Source organism: Platichthys flesus, chromosome 12, assembly GCF_949316205.1.
Source record: "Platichthys flesus chromosome 12, fPlaFle2.1, whole genome shotgun sequence".
Lineage (NCBI taxonomy): Eukaryota > Metazoa > Chordata > Actinopteri > Pleuronectiformes > Pleuronectidae > Platichthys > Platichthys flesus.
Genome location: NC_084956.1, coordinates 9,576,844 through 9,594,797, shown reverse-complemented (window position 1 = coordinate 9,594,797; position 17,954 = coordinate 9,576,844). Strand labels below are relative to the sequence as shown.

Sequence of the window (17,954 nt, the reverse complement as noted above, 5' to 3'; positions counted from 1 at the left end):
GTGTGTGTGTGTGTGTGTGTGTGTGTGTGTGTGTGTGTGTGTGTGTGTGTGTGTGTGTGTGTGTTGCTAAGTCAGAGGAGAGGATTGGCCTCTGGGCTGGGGGGTGGGGGTGTTTGGCGGTGGAGGTGGGGGCTCGCTCACATCTGCTTGGCAGCTTTTGTGCTCACATCAAAGAGAGCGGCCACGGCCTGATGACTACGTAACCCTGTTTAACCACACTGACATGTGTACCAACATATGTACAGAGTACACACTGCAGGTTTGTGATGAAGCCATTCATTTTAAAAATGCATTCGCATAAACAGCTAATTACTTAGTAGTTTAGAATATAGTTTCAAGACATTGAAGCAGTCTCCATGGGTGGAAAGAAGCACTAGTTTTAACTATTGTTTTTTTCTTTTATTTCTATCACTTCTCCTCTTCTGCATGTTGCGCAATAAGGTCATTGAACCACACCGCCTTTTAATACCAAACAGTAGTATTGAGTATTTAGCCGTCTATGGTGACAAAAGCTGGAAGTCAATTATTAGCTTTTCTTATGATTTTAAGTCATAATATACTAGTTTCAGACAGCATGCAATAATTGTACAGTCGCTTGTGCTCAGACATTATTTTAGAGGCTGGACTTCTTTTGTTGAATGTTAAATGATTTTGTAAACAAAATGTCTCCTCTACCCAGAGATTTGGTTATTTTCAAGATTTAGTTTTAGATCTGTATTTCTGCACCGATCACTTTCAAGCTCTCACTGTGTGTTCTGTCCAAGTGTGATAGGCACTGATAACTATTTTATGATGTTTCCTAGACTGAACTATTTGTCAATAGTAAAAATGATCATTAGCTGGAACCCGGGTGGAGAGAAGACAGACACGCTGTGTTCGGGTCACTACTGAGGGGAGTCGGGTCCTCTGTTGTGGCCGGCTACTTCATGCATTCAGGATGAGAGCAGGGTTGATGGATGGGCCCAGACTGGAGATCTCACAGTGTGCTTCAGAGCAGGATGCTGGAGGAGGTCTGTGTAGTCCCCGAAGGAAGTACTGCAGGAGGGAGGGGGGGGGGGGGGGGGAGAGCCGGAGAAGGGCAAAAAAAGACCTGTCATTAATCAAACTCCCTCCACCTGCCACCTCTCCTCTCTGCCTCCTGTCCACTCTTTATCCCTCCTGCCACAAGTCTTTAATTCCCCCCCACTTATACGTAACCACTTTTTGTTCTACGTCCAAGTTCAGTCCTCTGTTGTAGGCAGCCCTTTCGGTGTCTGTGCTGCAGCGTACTCGCTCCCAAACATCGCTCTGGGAGGTGTTTAATGCTATTACGAGGTGGCAGCCCAGGCACTATGCCCTCCAACAAGGAGAGATGGACTCATGCTGAGGCTAAACACAACTTAGTTTTCTTAATTCACTTAAACTCGAACGCTTCTGCGCCGCGCCACGAGCCTCTTAACTTCCTGCTCAGCGCAGCCCTCTAATGCCCGTCGGAGACCGCTGTGGTGTGAAGGGTTGCTCGTTTTGTTGCTTTGGGGTCAGCGAGAACATTACGAGGTGCTTTGACAAGTCAGAAGTCTTTGGCCGGAACAAGTGTGTGTGTGTGTGTGTGTGTGTTTTATTCACTCACTGTACTTCCCCACAGCGTCTGACTGGGGAGGTTTGACCTTTGGCCTTAGTTTATCAGCTGTGAATTTGGTTTAAAGGCTTTAGATCCCGGTTCCCAGTGTGTGATTTAGGAGGTTAACTAGTCATTGGTGAGATTCACTCTTAGCTCTCTCAGATCCACAGTGTCAAGTCGTTCCTCCCTGACCCTCTTAAGAAGGAATGACCGGGATGCCTCCAAGCCTTGACCGCTCACATGGTAATTGAATCCAAATCTTTATTTGAATGCTGTTTTTTTATTTGTATGCATACTACAAAAACAACCAAATGGCCAATTAAGTAAGAAATGTATTGTTGATAATACATCAACATCAACCTTGTCCCTCTTAACTTAAGGTACTTGTCAATAAAGCTTCAAAGCCCCAAAATAATATATTTTTGACAATAATAGGTCTAAAATATATCTGAATCATTTATAGAAACAACACTGAAAATACTTTTCCATTACAATAATTACTGGAAACTTGCAGCAATGACTATGCTTGTTGTGATAACTGCAGCTTTCATTTATTCATAATCCTTCTGTCACTGTAATGTTAAATATCTTGTTAAAAATTAAAGATTGAACTTCGTGGTCACTCTCAGTAATATACAATTGATCCAGATGCCTTTCTGACATGATTAGACATATATACTGCAATTATGTAACAAACGACTAATAACATTAACAAGAGAATCCTGAGCAGAGGATTAATTAAATATATCTGTGTCTCCCTCGGCTCACCCTTCTCCATAAACATCAGCGTTTCACTGTTTCTTCCTTATCGGCGAGCTCCTGCCTATATATTAAATGAGCAACAGTGTGGGCTCATTAAAAATGCATGCTGAGCATTGAGCTTAGGAGACCAATTATCCCACCTAGCTCCTTTACAATGGCTGATAATAAAAGCCCCTGCAGTCGGCTTCTCCCCGATTGCTTCCCCGTTTCAGCCACTCTCACCCCTCACCTCTCGCTTTTTTTCTCCCTCCCTCTCCCCCCCTCTCCTTTCGTCTCCCACCCCAGCTGCCTGTTGTCTTTGCAGCAGGTCATCAGCAAACAGGCTTTTCACTGGATTTGATGGAGTGCAGTGTTTTTGATCTGCTGGGATTTGTGTGTACGTGTGTGTACGTCAGATGTGTGTACGTACTACCGTGCTCTGCAGGTGGCAGTGGAAAGTGGCGTTAAAGAGAAAGACAGACATTTAAGTACACACCCAAACAGAAACGCACACAACCTCGTGGCACTACTGACGCACAAATGGGCTCACATGTGTAAACATATAAATGAGACCGTTCCCGCTCACATATTGCCATCATGCTTTTTGACAGCAGTGTCTTGTAGAACAGAGCGACTGGAGCGCAGAGGCTGTTTTCCGCCACATGCTGTAGATCAAATATGGATGCGTGTGGGAAGCAACGCCATCACTGGAGCAACTTAAACCACAAAAACGGAAACGTGCTCCAAAAAAGGCCGTCATCACTGTGGAACCACAACCCCATCTTTGTTTCTATGTGCATCACTGGTGATCCATACTCTTTAGGATTAAACACGCATAGCTCTCACATTAGACAAGTAAACAATCTGAGAAAATCTGGTGATATATGATGCACTTTCTTCATAGCTTATGTTTGGGTTTGTTTGAAAATATATACATCGGCACACATGGCGAGCAGTCACTCCCCCGCTGCACTTCAAACAGCAGAGAGCTGATGGATGATTAATTCTGCCCCAGCACCGCCACAGCACCGCGAAGGAACTCACTCGATTAATCGTTAAGCTAAGTTGTCGAGCAAATAGAACAGAAATCAGCTGCCTCTATATTTTATAATTGTTAAACTAATATTTTAGAGTTATTTGCAGTGCAAGTTGCATTCTCCCATTCATACAGTGCCTCTATATGCAGCCCTTTTTCCATCACACATATTCATGTAGGCCTCCAGTCAGTGTAGCCATCAGGGGCAATATGGGGTTCAGTATCTTGCCCAAGAAGAAAACGGGGGTTTCAAACCCCCAACTTTCTATCTCCTGAGTCAAGGTCGAGTTATGAAAATGCCCACATTTGGCTCTGGAATCTCGAAAATGGCATTTTTAGTTTTTTGTGACATTTCCTCTAGTTTTGAACATTTTGATTTTGGTTGAACTGTACCAGTTTTAGATCTGTCTGTTAGATGGTTTTGAGAATTCCCACTGCATATGTGGTCCAGTGGCTATTTGCAAAAGCTGTTTTCATAAGATGTCACTAAGATGTCACTTGAGTCTGTTGATTGAAAATGAAAATTTGTTAGCATTAGAAATACGGGAGTTCACCTGACATCTGTTGCCCGCTCCCCATCACTGCTTGAAGCAAGGCAGAGTTGCATTGTGGGTAATGTACAGCAGCCACCATTCTTGTTAAAGCTGGCTCTGATGCAGTGAAATTTCATATTTAGTTACTGTGACAAGTGTTAAATCAATATACTTAGACTCCTTCAATAAAACCAAAATAATTACAGACAGATTAATTGACAGTGGAAATAATCATTAGTCTTACTTTAATGTGTCATTTTAATTGGCCACAAAACTTGTCAGGTCCAGGAGCCAGATTTGATTTGATGTGTTTGCTGGCTCAGAGAAACCTTCTTCCACTCCCTGTAGGTGTTGTTAAAATCCGACTGACTTCATTAATAGTCTGATCTGGATGTAATTAAGAACGAGGGAAGAGAGAGAAAGTGAGGAGAGGAGAAGATTCTCCTCCCAGCATTCTTTTTTAAAACTGCTCCTTCACTGTTGTTGACAGGCCCGGGTAGATGAAACACAAGACAGGAGTAGGAGTAGGTCAGTGGAGTGAGATTTTGATAAGGCTTGACTCTTTTTTAAATATTGTCTCCTCAAAACAGGCATCTCCATGAGAAAGGTCTATTACAGATGTAAACAGCATGTTCTGAAAATGTTTTGGTTCATTTGTACATGATTGTGTTATCTGAAACACACCTATACACACGCACACAAGCACACACACACTCTGTTTATGCGGCACTGGGTGAAAACATAAATTGGAGACAGCATTCCCCGTCTGCGGGGCTTGGAAGAGGGTTTGGGCTCGGAAAGCTGGCTTTCCTCTCAGGAAGTGTTGTTCCTCACCGCTCTCCATAAACACTGGAAAAGAGACCCAAAGAAAATGTCCCAGACTCACTATTTCCACTGTAAACACACAGACATACAGATATTATACTGCGCACAGCTCTCTCTATTTCTCCCATATGTGTCTCATTGCTGAAGGCTGTATATTTTCCCAAAGCAACGTAAAATATTCCAAAGTGTGTTAGCACACAGAGTCTGTCCCTGTGCAGATCGGCTGCCTCAACTTCTGAGTTGATGCTTGTCTTATTTAAGGCTTCTAAGTGCGAAGATGGATTTTTGAACGCAGATCAGAGTCGTGCACAGGTCAAAACATGCAAACCAGCAAAAAGCCCCGTACTGGACCTGACTTGTTACCTGCAATTAACTCCCATGATTAAACACACATGCCACATAAACAATCACTCACACCGAATGGGTTTTGGCCTTCGTGTCCTTCCGTTATCATGGTTGAGTTGTGTTCTCGGAAAAGCTTGTGGCTATCGAAACCTAATACTATTTGGCACTATTCACAAGTACCAAAGCCATTGAGAAGCATTCCACTGTGGCTATTTCTGTCTTAATGTGATCCATTTTGATGCATTAGCTAGTTTGCTGTTGGTAGTGACCGTTATAGCCGAGGTGAAGGCTTGAAAGGTGATGTCATAAGCTTTCATGATAAAACAAATTCTGCAGCTGACAAGGCTTTAAATAGGATGAATTATTGATCATTTCAGTTTTCTTCAGAAACTTAAAAATTTGACCCGGGTCCGAACTTTTTTACAGGTTCCCCAATACCCGACCTGGTGTTGGACTCTGAGACCAAAACTTTACCTTTAACTTTCACCTTCTTTCATATTCAAATATTTTATTCCAACACCATTCTCTATAGAAATGATTTTCTTGTTTATGTTGACCCTTTGGGTGAAAATGCTGCTGAGGTGCAACCGAATTCCCTTTCAGAGCAGAGTAATTGTAACTTTTCAGCCCGTAACAAGTGGTTGGATTGTAGGTCCCTTCGTGCACTGTGCAGGTTAATAAATCTACACAAGCGAGAGAGAGAGAGAGAGAGAAAGCGAGCTCTCTCCATCAATTTTAGTTGTCATGGCATTTATTTCCGCGCTGGAGCATTATGCTGTGAAAATATCATCACTAAGTCCCCCAAAAAACAAACAAATAAGACTGGAAATGTTCACAGTTTATCATTGTCAGTGCTCGGATTTGACAACAGGGAGCAGGTCTATGTAATCTATCACAAACAAGTTGTCTGCTGTGATTTCATTGCTGTTGTTTTTTTTTTAAACAGCAAAGTCCCATCTCCACCTGTCAATCAGTTTTTTATGCACTGAGTTGACACTGCAGATGCCAAAGAAAAAGGATAGCTGCAGATGATGTGCTTTGTTGCAACACCAGCCACACTTTACCTTCCGCTGCTGTTCTCTCTCCCCTTTGGTTGGGAAAAAAAACAACAAAACAAAACACAGAGCTCACTTTACCACCCAGACGGCTTACACGCCACCTAATCTGTGCGTGTGCAAGTGTGTAGAGAGCGAGAGAGGCAGAGCGAAGGAGTGTCAAAGAGAGAGAGAGAGGTTAGAAACCCTTTTTTATTATATTTCCTCCGCAGTGAAAGAGGAGGCAAGATGGACACTCCATATCTCCCCGCTGCGCCAGAAAACTCATCTAAATGGAAAACACATTGTCTTCATTATTTTGCGAGAGCTGAAAGAACAGGGTTGTCATGGTAACAGCCATCTGAGTGAGCGCAAGCAGGCGGCCAAGGGGCTGGTTTTAGGGCCAGAGGATAGGGAGAGAGAAAGAGAGAGAGAGAGAGGGGAGAGAAAGGAGAGGAGGAGGAGGTGGGATGGAGGGGAACAAGGAGTTCAGAAGGGGCTGTGGGGGGGGTGGGAAGAACGGAGAGGGGACTGAGATGAAGAGGGTGGAGATGGGAGGAAGAGAATAAAGGTGGCGGGAAGAAAAATAGGAAATTGTGGGGTGAAACGGACAGAGAGGGGAAAGAGATCAGCGGGTGTGATGGAGAGAAGGAGGAAAAAAGAGAGCAAAGGGTTCCTGAGAGGAAGTGGGGAGTGCCTTTTCCAGTGGAGCCAGACAGTGCAAATGGCCAGTTAGTGGCTCTCAGAGAGCAGATCAGAGGCCCTTATTAATTTTCAAGGGGGCAGCAAGATGGTAGATTTAACATCTCAGGAAATCTCTTCCAACTGTGACTCTCTGCTGCCCCACTAGTGCTCACTCTGTGTGTGTGTGTGTGTGTAGGTGTAAATGCATGAGAGAGCATACTGATGCACACTCGAGGGGAGAGCGATGTTCGCCCGTTGAGCTAACATTAGAGTAGCCCGGTTCTTACTAAACTTGTTGAGAGAGAGGGGCGACAGTCTTTGCACCAGCGCTGATGGACAACCTGCCTGCTGCCATCTTTATCAGTCGCTCCCTCCGAACGCCCCCTGGCAGCGGCGAGCCCAACACCATCACGCCCCTTCATCAAATATTTACCCCCTCCTGAATCTACAACGTGAAGTAAGGCCACATCAAATAAAACCAAGTGCCAAGGCGATATCTAATCCAGTCCAATCCCTCTCCTTGTCAACTTCATTCTCTTGCCTTTCTGATGCTCGGTGGATTTTCGTGACGCTCCTGTCAGTTTAGCATCAACTTGAGGATTAGGGCTGTTGCCGCAGAGAAAGGGACCTGGATGATTGTTTATTTACAAGTTGTTTCCCGCTCCTCCATTATATAGCCAGTGGCGCTAATGTGTCGAAGGCCTGACATGACACCATTTTGACAGCCGTTGGGCGATTAAGGAAATTAAAGTAATTGCCTATAAGTCTTTGTCGTGTAAATACTTAGAACCTTCCCCTCAAGCATTTGGCTTGGCTCTGAGATCCGTCGGGATCTGACATCCAACCTTGCGAGTCTTCAACGGAGCCGTATCATTATCATTATTGTTTGTGGTTTGAAAACAGGCTGGATCGGAAGGAGCCAAAACACATACTGTCAGATTAGATTGATTCATCACAGATGATGGTCCCAGTTGTGTTTTCGCAAATGCTTCTCCACCCTCATCTGCACTGCATTACATATGCCGTTTTTTTCTGTTGGGGTCAATCCTCGATATTTCCCACCAACCAAGGTGTTTTCCTTCAGAGGAACATCCAGGACCAGTGAAAGCAAACATTTAGGAACCATCAGAGGTTCACGGGATCTCTCAGCACTGAGGCCGTTTGGGAAATGATGTTTGTTTTTTCTCCTTCAGATGTGCAATCATGGTCAAGGGAGGAGCGAGGGCTGTGGCTTGTGATTGACCAGCACTTAGGGGAAGAGACAGCATGCACTAGCTCGGCTGTGTGGCTGCTCATGGCTGGCTGGCTGGCTGGCTGGCCGGCTGCGTGGCTGCCTGTAGTCTTAGTGATTCATGTCACACTGTAATTGGTTTACCTGCTCCCTGTGTGTCTGTGCTCTGAAAGGACCAAAACAAATTACCCAGGGATGACCTCTCGCCATCCCTCTCTCTCCCTCTCTCTCTCTCTCTCCCCCTGCCTCCCACTACATGTGTGAGTGTTTTTCTCCCTCCCCCTCTCTTCCCCATCTATTTGTCTGTCTCCGTTCCCTCCAAGATACCGTGAGCCTCACAGGAGGGGCCACAGTGGAGTTACATTGGTGACAGAAAGAGCACAAATGCTCACATGAAGGGGCTTTTCTGTGTCTGTCTGCAATGTCAAACATTTTGACGTTCGAAAAGCCTGTAGGATGGACTGAGTAACGATACCTGGGATCACACCCACTGGCCGAGTGCTTTACAACACTAAAAACATGTGTGTTGAAAGCACATTAGCCCTTCAATGCTGTTTTTTTCGCGCTCTCTGTGCCAAATAGTACCTGTGTGGATTGGTCCTTCAGTGAATAAAGCTGGCGTTCTGTGTACACCATTAGGCTGTTTCATTTTCACAGCAAGCAGATGTTTTGTGTTCTCCGCTGCTCATGCAAACACACACACGCACACAGCAAGATGAATGAGCACATCATTCTCCTCTCTATACCCATATAGAAAGGTCTCGCTCTCTCTGAGGTTATTTAGCTGTTTGAGTGAAAATCCACCGTCAAAGGATTTCACTTGGAGTGTGCAAAAGCGATTTGTTTTTATATGTTGCATTGGATTTTCGACTGTCGGATCTTTCAGTGTCCTTGAACAAGCCCCATATTTTGCACCAATTCTGCATACTGTTGGCAAAGTGGTGGAGACATCAGTTACCCCTCCCCACTTTTTTTCCCCCCTTTGGTCAAACTCTTCAGCAGCACGGACTTTGTCAAAGAGCATTTTATCATCTATTATTCATTTAAAATTTACCATAACATACCAGGCACCTGATGAACTTTAATCCTGTAGTTCAATAATATGTTATTTAAACACGTAAAAGATTTCTGGCCGAATAATTCCGTCGATAGATGGCATCATCGCAGCCTCTAACGCGGTTGCAGGAAGAACTAATGAGGAAGCCTTGCATCATTATTGCATGGAGCTGGAGGCAGGCCGTTGTGAAGGTTGAGGAAACAGCTTTTTCTCCCCAAAAATCACAACAAGAAAACAAATCTATTTCTGATCTGATGCCTAAGTCGGGCCTGTTCTCATTGTGCGCCTTCAGCTACTTTTCCTCAGTTGTGTTAGATTATGAGACATCCTTTGTGCATTTGATTTGAGTGTTGTGTGCTGTTGATCAGTTTCATGCTAACTGAAAGAGCAAGGCCACAATTTTTTATTTAATTTTATGAAGCAGCTCTTACACAGCTGAGGAAAAAGTAGCTAGTCTTTCAATTATTGGCATATTCTGTTAAGTACAGTCTTGGTTGCACTGTATGGGTTAGTTCACACTGATTTTAGCATGAGGTGTAATTGGAAATGCTTATGAATATTTTTTTTTCTCATTGGCTAATTGGATTTGCTCCATGAAAGATCAGAGGGAGAAATAAAGGTTGTTCGGCAGGGGCTGCAGCACTGTAGGACGTGTTGTTCCACCGAGTACAGAGAAGCTGGGCTGCTTGGTTTCTTTTGTGAGGATTGTGCTTTTATGAGTCCTAGACGAGGGGAGTGGAGGACAGACTGGCACAAATATATTTTTGCTCACTCTAATGACACCAATACTATTTCATGGTTTACTGAGCAGATTGAATCACACTCACTCTTTGTAAGTCTCGCTCTCTTCCCCCTGTTTAATTTTTTCTTCCGGTTTCTCCTCCCTGCGCACACTTCATCACTCTCTCCTCACATAGACCATTACATGCACATTCATATGCCACCGTGCAAAGATGTGTTACACTCATCCCGGCGGATGTTGTTTAATTGCATTTGGGTCAGCAGTTTGCCGGTGCTGAAACCGAAGGACATGGAATTTGTCAGTTTACCCATTCAGCAGTCACAGGGGGCGGCGTGTGAGCTAACAGCTCGGCTGGAGTCAGGCCCATAAGGTTAGCTTTACACAAGCCTGTCAGCCTGCACTGTCAATCATTCTCCTCCCCTCTCCTCAGACACTCTGTATTCTTCTTAAAATATTACACACTGCTGCTTTTCCACTTAAAAGAGCTTATACGATTTGGGCACTTTTTCCATTGAATGGGCTCTGATGGCTTCATACAGCGATGAAGGTTACACATTGGCCTTGACACACACACACACACGTACTCATTGGCTTCCTCCCTTGTGCATGGGATATTGCCTCGTCGTGACAGTGGAAAATAGTGCATGGCAGCCAGGACATACAATCATCCCCAGCTGGTATTCATAGTCCCACTGCAACTGGAACATTCTATGGAATAAGGAGTTCATTCATTTATCATGTGACGCTCTGCTCTGCTCATGCATGACCTGATTTTGTGTCTCATGTAGAGTTGAGTCCATGCAAAGGTTTGATATTAAAGCTAAAGACAGGACTGGACCGTACACTTGACTCAGCAGACGTTCCACGCCAATACAAATTAAATAAGTGCTGGTGCTGCTCTACCAGCTCCTGAAAGCAATATTTGGCTCTTTAGTTTCAGGCTGTTCTCCATCTAACTATGTCTGTCTGCAAATTAAAAAATCCAAACCCTCAATGATTCGATCGTCTCAAATATAACAACATTGTTTTGTGACATTCAGGGCCTGAGGTGTTACTTTTTTGGCTAATCCATCTATTCGTCCCATTCTCGTGAAAGCGATATCTACAGGGAACACCTCCAAGTTTGACATTTTAACGTTCACTCGGACTCCAGGAATTACTGATTTGTTCGTCAAAGGTTAAGGTTACTGGGTTACTGGTCATAACTGATACATTCATTCATACTCTAATTATGATGACAAAACACAAATCTCTTCATTAGTATAAAATATAAGTCCGGACAGACATTAATGTAAGCTGCTTCTTGATTGGTTAGTGGAGGCAAAAAATCACTGAAAATGTTACACCATGGAACTTTTGACTGTTTTACAAAATGAGCAATTTGGTGTCTTAAAAGTCTGTATTTCTTGCAAGAGTTAAATAAAGAATAATCACTAGATGGTCATGCAGACCTATGATCTTTTGTATAAGTGTGCAAGTGTCATGTAAAATCATTAATAACCTCGGAAAGATTGTTACAATACTTAATTGAGGTATTCAGTTCCATTATTCTAATATTGACCTATTTAAATGTTGCCCAACCCTGATAAAACCTAACTGCACAGAGCTGTTAAGTTAAGAGAGGACACATCAGTGCTCAGTGAGTACACGTGCTCTTTTTTTTTTTGATCTCACACATCGAGTGGTGAAATAATCGGCCACACCCGCGAGTATCTGGTGGCGCATACCTGCAATACTCCATAACTGAAGCTCCATATTTATAGACAGCAACAGCGCGGCTCGTGTGTCCCCACATCACAGCTGTTTGCATTGCAGTGTTGGGTGTCACATAGCTGCCCCGTGCTTCTGCGGTTGTCACATTAAAACAGAAGATAAACAAACAGCAACATTTAGAGCTTATTTTTTGCTTCCCAGCCCTTGGGAGAAGTCATTTCATATTTTTTATACGGGCTGGTGGGCATGATGCTCTGCGAGAGGGCTGAGTTTTATAAAGGCCGGAGGGAGTGATATGTCTAATAGTTGGCTTCGCTGAGAGCGAGAAGGAGAGAGGAGGGGAGAGATTAGTGGAGGAGAGGATTAGAAGGAAGTCTACAAAATAATGCAAAGAGCAAAACAAAGTGAGAAGACAGAGGTGTGATGATGGAAGTAGGTTTGTAAAAAAAAACATGAAAAGAATGAAGAGGCCAAAGTGGAGGGCAGCAGAGAAAATAAAGGCAATGAGAGGAAAAACAGAGTGTGTGTGGCTATGTGAGTTTGCCACTAGAGATAATGGTGCGTGTGTATGAGAGAGAGGGGGGGGGGGGGGGGGGGGGGAGAGGGAGGAGGGGGGGTTGGTGGCTTTTTTACAGACACACTGAGAGCAGAGATTGTGGGAGGGAGAGAGAGAGGCCAGCACAGCTGAGTGGTGTTGATTGGCCTGTTTGAAAACACATGAACTGCAGAGAGAGAGGGAGAGAGAGGGAGAGAGAGAAGCTCGGTGCATGGGAGAAAGTGTCGCTCTGTGCCGTGCCACGCTGCAGCCCAAACCACATTAGAGCAAATGAATCCATTCCACCTCCTGTTATGGCAGCTCCCGCACGGGGCCCCAGGAAGGAGGAGGACGATGTGGGAGGGAGGGAGGAAGAGTGGCAGCAGGGTTGAGATATGAGGGAAGGGGAGAAGAAAATGATAGAATAGAAAATGGAAGGTGGTGGAAAGTAGCTGCATGCTGGGTGGCTCTAATGATGTCTGAGGGCTACAGAAAAAGGGGAGCAAAAAAAAGGACATGGAAGTGAGAGAAAGAAAATCTGTGACCATATAACTGAAGACGAGGAGGAGGAGGAGGAGAAGAGAAGATCCCCCGCTGTGTCCGGAGAGCAGGAGTAATAGACCTGTTTTCCCTTAACAGACTGAATAATGAAGATAGGCTGTGGTCAGACTTCACCTGGGGGCTTCTGTATATTACTGTGCACTGCCCGCGGGCCAGTTTTCACACAGGATAAACTCAGGATTCCACAACGAAGCATCGCTAGGAAATATGTGTTATTTTGTGCAATATTACATGAAAATTCCTAATTGTTAAACATTCATGCACAGAATATACTTCTGCCCTTATGGGCCAGTAAAACTCAATCAACCCAAAGCATAACTTCCAAAAAAAACTTGGTTTTTAGCAGGATCATATTCTTGGAAGATTTAAATACTGGAAGTGAGCAGTAGCTGAAAGTTCATGCAGCGTAACCCCACATGATGCAGAGTAGCTGAAAACTTGTAGTGAAATTTAACCAGTGAGGGAAAAGTTTGAGTAAAGGACACATTTTTAATAGTAAAGCAATGTAATGTCTCCCACAGAAAATCCTCTCTGATAATGGGAGATAATTCGGATCTCAATTCTAAGCTGAATTATTCAGCCCCGTTTAACACCTACATCTTCAAAAGTTTGTTTGGTTGATAATGTCAGACGATATTCTTACAAACATATTGACTCTGATTCCAGTCCTGCTCTCAATACACTCCGATACAATACTCAGTGAAAGCTCCTATACGTCACTGCTTCCATGCAACCCCCACTACTGATGACATCCACAAAGCAAGCTGCTCTTGACAAAGGTGGTAGTCATTTGTCTGAAATGAGAAATCACTCATGCTATGAGTGATCATATGCTACGTGTTTGCCCGTGAATAAGTTTGTGTGTGCGTGTGCGTGTGTGCGTGTCTGCGTGTGTGTGTGTGTGTGTGCGTGTGTGTGTGTGTGTTGGTAATGAAGAGATAATTTCAGCACTTTATTCCTCGTTTCTCTCTGTGTCTCTTTTCCCCACTGAGGCTGGTCCTTCTTGCCCCCTTCCTGCCATACTCCACTGCTTTTCATATTACTGTGCTTTTGTTTTTTCCGAGCACTTATTTCTTGCCCCACTTCCCCCAGCTTGTTTTTACTCTGGAAAGTGATAAGGAAGGAAACTAAGAGTGTGTGTGTTTGTGTGAGAGAGAGAGAGAGAGAGACAGACGCTTCATTGGATGTGAGTGTTATTTGTGGTTTGCGACTCCTCCGTGATTCATAGCAGTACCCACCCACTGCCGTTTAAATGGAGGTTGTAATATGTGCGGCATAATGAGAAGTGTAATCCGTTGCTTTGCACCTCTGGTTAGCAGTGTTGAGTGGAGCTGATTAAGATGTTAGCGAGACAATAAAGATAAAGTGGGCCCATTTCCGGGGTGTGCATGCTCCACCAGGACGACTAGCCCCTTAAAGTCTGAAACGGAAAATTGAAAAGATAGAACTCCACAATCCAGAATTTATTGAAAAAATAAAAAAGTTCGGCAGAGATTGCGATTCTTCACTCGTTTCTGTGGCGACGTAGAGACGACAGATAAGCGTGTGTTTTTTTGATGGTAAACAGAAAGAGGTGAGGATGGGGCAAGAGGAGGGCTCCTGCCATGTTCCTGCCAAAGCATCGTCTGTTATGCAACACATTTTTTCCCCGTGAGTGGCTGGAGGGGGGGGGGGAGGTGGTGTGGTGCTGGAAACGTCTGGACGGACATTCAGTCATCAGCCAGTCAGTCAGGCAGACTCGCATCTTATCTCTGTTACAACTCAGTCGTACACAACCTGCCCGGCCAGTTGCACGTCCACCTCACTCATTTCCCTTTCAGAACCAGAGGGCCCAGCTTTTCATCGACTAACAAAAGCGCTGCCCATTTGTGAGAGGAGGAGGGGTGTGTGTGTATATGTGTGTGTATATGTGTGTGTGTTGGACTTGGGTGAAATCACAACAGAGGGAAGGAGTGAAAAAAAAAAGAGGAGATTTTTTTGCTACTAGAGGCAGCCATCTCCTCCCTCCTGCGTGGTCTTGGCTGCGGGTGTGTTGTTGGGACAGCAGGAAGGGGAGCTGGAGGAGAAACGTTAATCAATAGCCACAAGGTCAGATGGCCAGCGCCGGGCCTGTGCTGGAGCGTGCCCTGTTAGCGGTCCGTGGAGCTGCCTGGCTGCTGAGGGGGATTTGTAGCACTTGTCAGGGCTTTAAGGAGCCCTCTCCAGACCACTCGCTCTTGGTGTAGTGTGAGTGTGTGTGTGTGTGTGTGTGTGAGAAACATGCTGGTTAGCTGCAGGAGAGGGAGACATCTGCTGGACACTCTGAGAACCGCAGCACAGAGAGAATGAGGCCACCCAAATGTGTGGTCCCTTTATGTGCAGTCAAAGTGGCCGTGTGCCCTGCATGATGTCAATTTTTGTAGGCAACCGCTGCAGCAGAACGTTCGTACCTTCAGCTTGACAAGAGGCGTTTTGCTGCCCACCATTTGACCACATTTACACCAGAATCCCCTCTCACTCAGACAAGCAACGCACCCACTGATATTTAAGACTTTGTAAGTGCACTCCAGGTAATTCTACCCCGGTAATGCATAAGCTTGGAGGATTAGTAATACACTCTTATTCTCCAAATGTGTCTTTGAAGTTTTACCCTTACGCTTAGTTAAAGCGGAGAACTCAAGCTTTTGTGTTTACCTGCCCTTATGTGTGTGCGTAAGAGAGAGAAAGAGAGACGGAAATAAGAGTGTGCATATTTGCTATAGTCTTTCCAAGATAAGCGCACCGCACTGAGCATTACACAGGAAACCTCCCTCGCTGAGCTCTGCGCTTCCATCGTATTCCTTCTCTCGCTCTGTTTCTCACAGCGGGCGATCTTGGGGGACCCTTTATCAGCACTGAACAGCTTTCTAGAGCCCCGCACCCCCTCCCCTCGCACCCACCTGTGGTTCCTCAGTTTGCCTTTTGTGCGGAGGAATCTAAGGCTGACCAACACCGATGCCGATGAGCGCAGAGGAACAGAGGCCAGGCCAGCACGATACCCATTAATCCAGCCCTAATCCATTTCTCCGAGATGGTCAGAGTGGTTGTGAGCACGGGGTTTATTGCTGCTCACCAGAACAAGATTTGCACTAAAAGAAAGAGACGCGCTAAAGTCTAACAAAGCGTCTGTTGCTAGACGTGGGCATGAATTAGTTGTCTATGCCACGCTGATAACTTTGCCGTGAGCTGGTGCTTCTTTTAAAGACCGATAGCAGCGGATCTCTCTTTCTTGGTTGCAGCAAGTGTTCTGGGGATTTTTCTGCCACAGCTAATGTAAAGCAAAAGTTTCAGTTGCATCATGTTTCCATCCGTCGTTAGCGGTGCTGCTGTGGAAAATCTCAGTTTCGTGCGATTGCCAAAAAAAATGTGCTCCAGGCTGAACGAGCCCTACGATGAGTCACCGCATAAACAAGCTGGATTCTCTTTTTGAGAATTTGTCAGGCTGCTTAAATGCCGTTTGAAATTCAGAGGCTACAAACTCTTCTCATGGGTGACCTGACAGAAACCTGTTCTAACACATGTGCCTTTTCTCCTCCTCCTCCTCTTCTGTCACAGGGTAAAGCACCTTTAATGGCGTCCCGGTAGAGACATCAAGATGAACACGTTACCATCAATGGATCGGCACATCCAGCAGACCAATGACAGGCTGCTGTGCATCAAACAGGTGTGTATAAAAGACCCATGTGCAGCAGCTACTATTAGCCCTCCCTTAACCTCTGTCAATAATGTGCAGACATGAATGTTGGAGACAAAGAAGAATATGAATTTTCGTTTCTGCTCCTTTCTCACACTCTCTCTGTCCTCTCCTCTCAACACCTTATATGGGCATTACTTTTTCTGGCCATTAGCTCCAGGCACACAGATCATGTTGCACCGGGTCATAGAACGAAAGAGAGAGAGACGGGGAGAGAGAGAAGGAGGCAAATCTGGTAACAAACACAACAAGGAACTTCAAAGAGACTTGCTACATAACAGACTCCACTTCTCTCTCTCTCTCTCCCCCCCCCCCCCCAACTCATCCTCGCCCTGCCTTCCCTTACATCACGTTCCTGAGCCTTGACGTATGCTGGCCCTTGTTGTGGTTTTGCTTAAACGCTTCCTTGACTGCCAGCTTTCAGGAGAGAGGCTCCTCGCAGTCGAGATACAGAACGAGAGGCACCGTCAGTCAGACAGACGAACATCACCCAAGGCTACTGCCTCTGCCTGTGATTAATAGTATATGAAAACTCACCGGCTGGTTGGCTGGCTGGCTGACTGTGGGCTTATTTGTTTATGCTACGTGGGTGTGATCCTTAATATCGCTTAACATCCATATGACACCGTGTCGTACTGGGAATGTTGAGGCTTTGAGCCGACGATTATAAGGTGACACATCCCTTTTTCTTCTGTACCTTCTCTTAAATCCCCACCCCACTCCCACCTGAACTCCTGGGCATCTTATATATTAACCTTTATCTAAAGCAGCTCCTTTGCCTCCGTTTCTTACTTTGATTGCACAAAGGAAAGTGCTACACATCAAAATCTTGCATAGTTATATTTCAAAAATGTCAGCTATTCAATTCTACGCTTCTCTCTCCTCGAAGCCTCCTCATTAACTGTCTCAGGCGTCACTGATGAGCCCTTAAAAGCCAGAGTTAACACATCTAGCTCAATAAACGCACTAATTGTAGATTGGTTTATATACTTCTCGGCTCAGGCTGTAATAGAGCTTCTAGTAAAGCAGACTTCAAAGCAACCGAGTCAGTCTGCTTGCTCGGTGCTCGTGGCGGCTATGCCAGCAGGGTGTTGTTTTGGTGTTGGGAAAGCCACTGGCAGGGAGCCAGGTGTTCTGCTGTTATTCACGCAGCCAGGTAGTAACTGAGCGGCCTATCCTTGGCTGCTCTGAGAGAAAGGGAGGGGGTAAGTAGGTCCATCATCTCACAGAGGATAGTCTGTCAGACGTCTGGCTCTTTGTCTGCTGAAACCCCATCACTGCTGCTGCTGCTGCTGCCGAGTCTTCTCCCACCCTCCATGTTCCCTGTTCTTGTCCTCATCCAACCCTGAACAGCAACAACAACAAGAACAGCTCAGGCTCCATCCTCCCAAAAATCAACAGAGCTGCCCCCCCCTCTCACACACATACACACATCAGAGTCGAGGTTGTCAGGCAGAGTCGGTGGCCAGCGCTGCGGCAGGAGTAGCTGTGAGTTCAGATGTAGACAGACAGCCCCTGCTGTGCTAGTTCTGATTCCTCTCGTGCTGGAGGGTGATACGCCTCCCATCAAGCAGCAATGATGCCAGATTATATCACTCATCTAGA

The 17,954-nt window shown here is 45.3% G+C and overlaps 1 protein-coding gene across 2 annotated transcripts in view; it reads left to right on the top strand.

Annotated features, from left to right (window-relative positions):
• zmiz1a (zinc finger, MIZ-type containing 1a) overlaps positions 1-17,954 on the top strand; it is a 98,574-nt gene that overhangs the window by 49,792 nt on the left and 30,828 nt on the right. For both annotated transcript variants that reach the window (XM_062401018.1, XM_062401017.1), the window contains exon 4: positions 16,211-16,319. In XM_062401018.1, coding sequence (XP_062257002.1) covers positions 16,251-16,319 — 69 coding nt within the window. In that variant the 5' untranslated portion in view covers positions 16,211-16,250. The remainder of the gene's footprint in view (positions 1-16,210; positions 16,320-17,954) is intronic.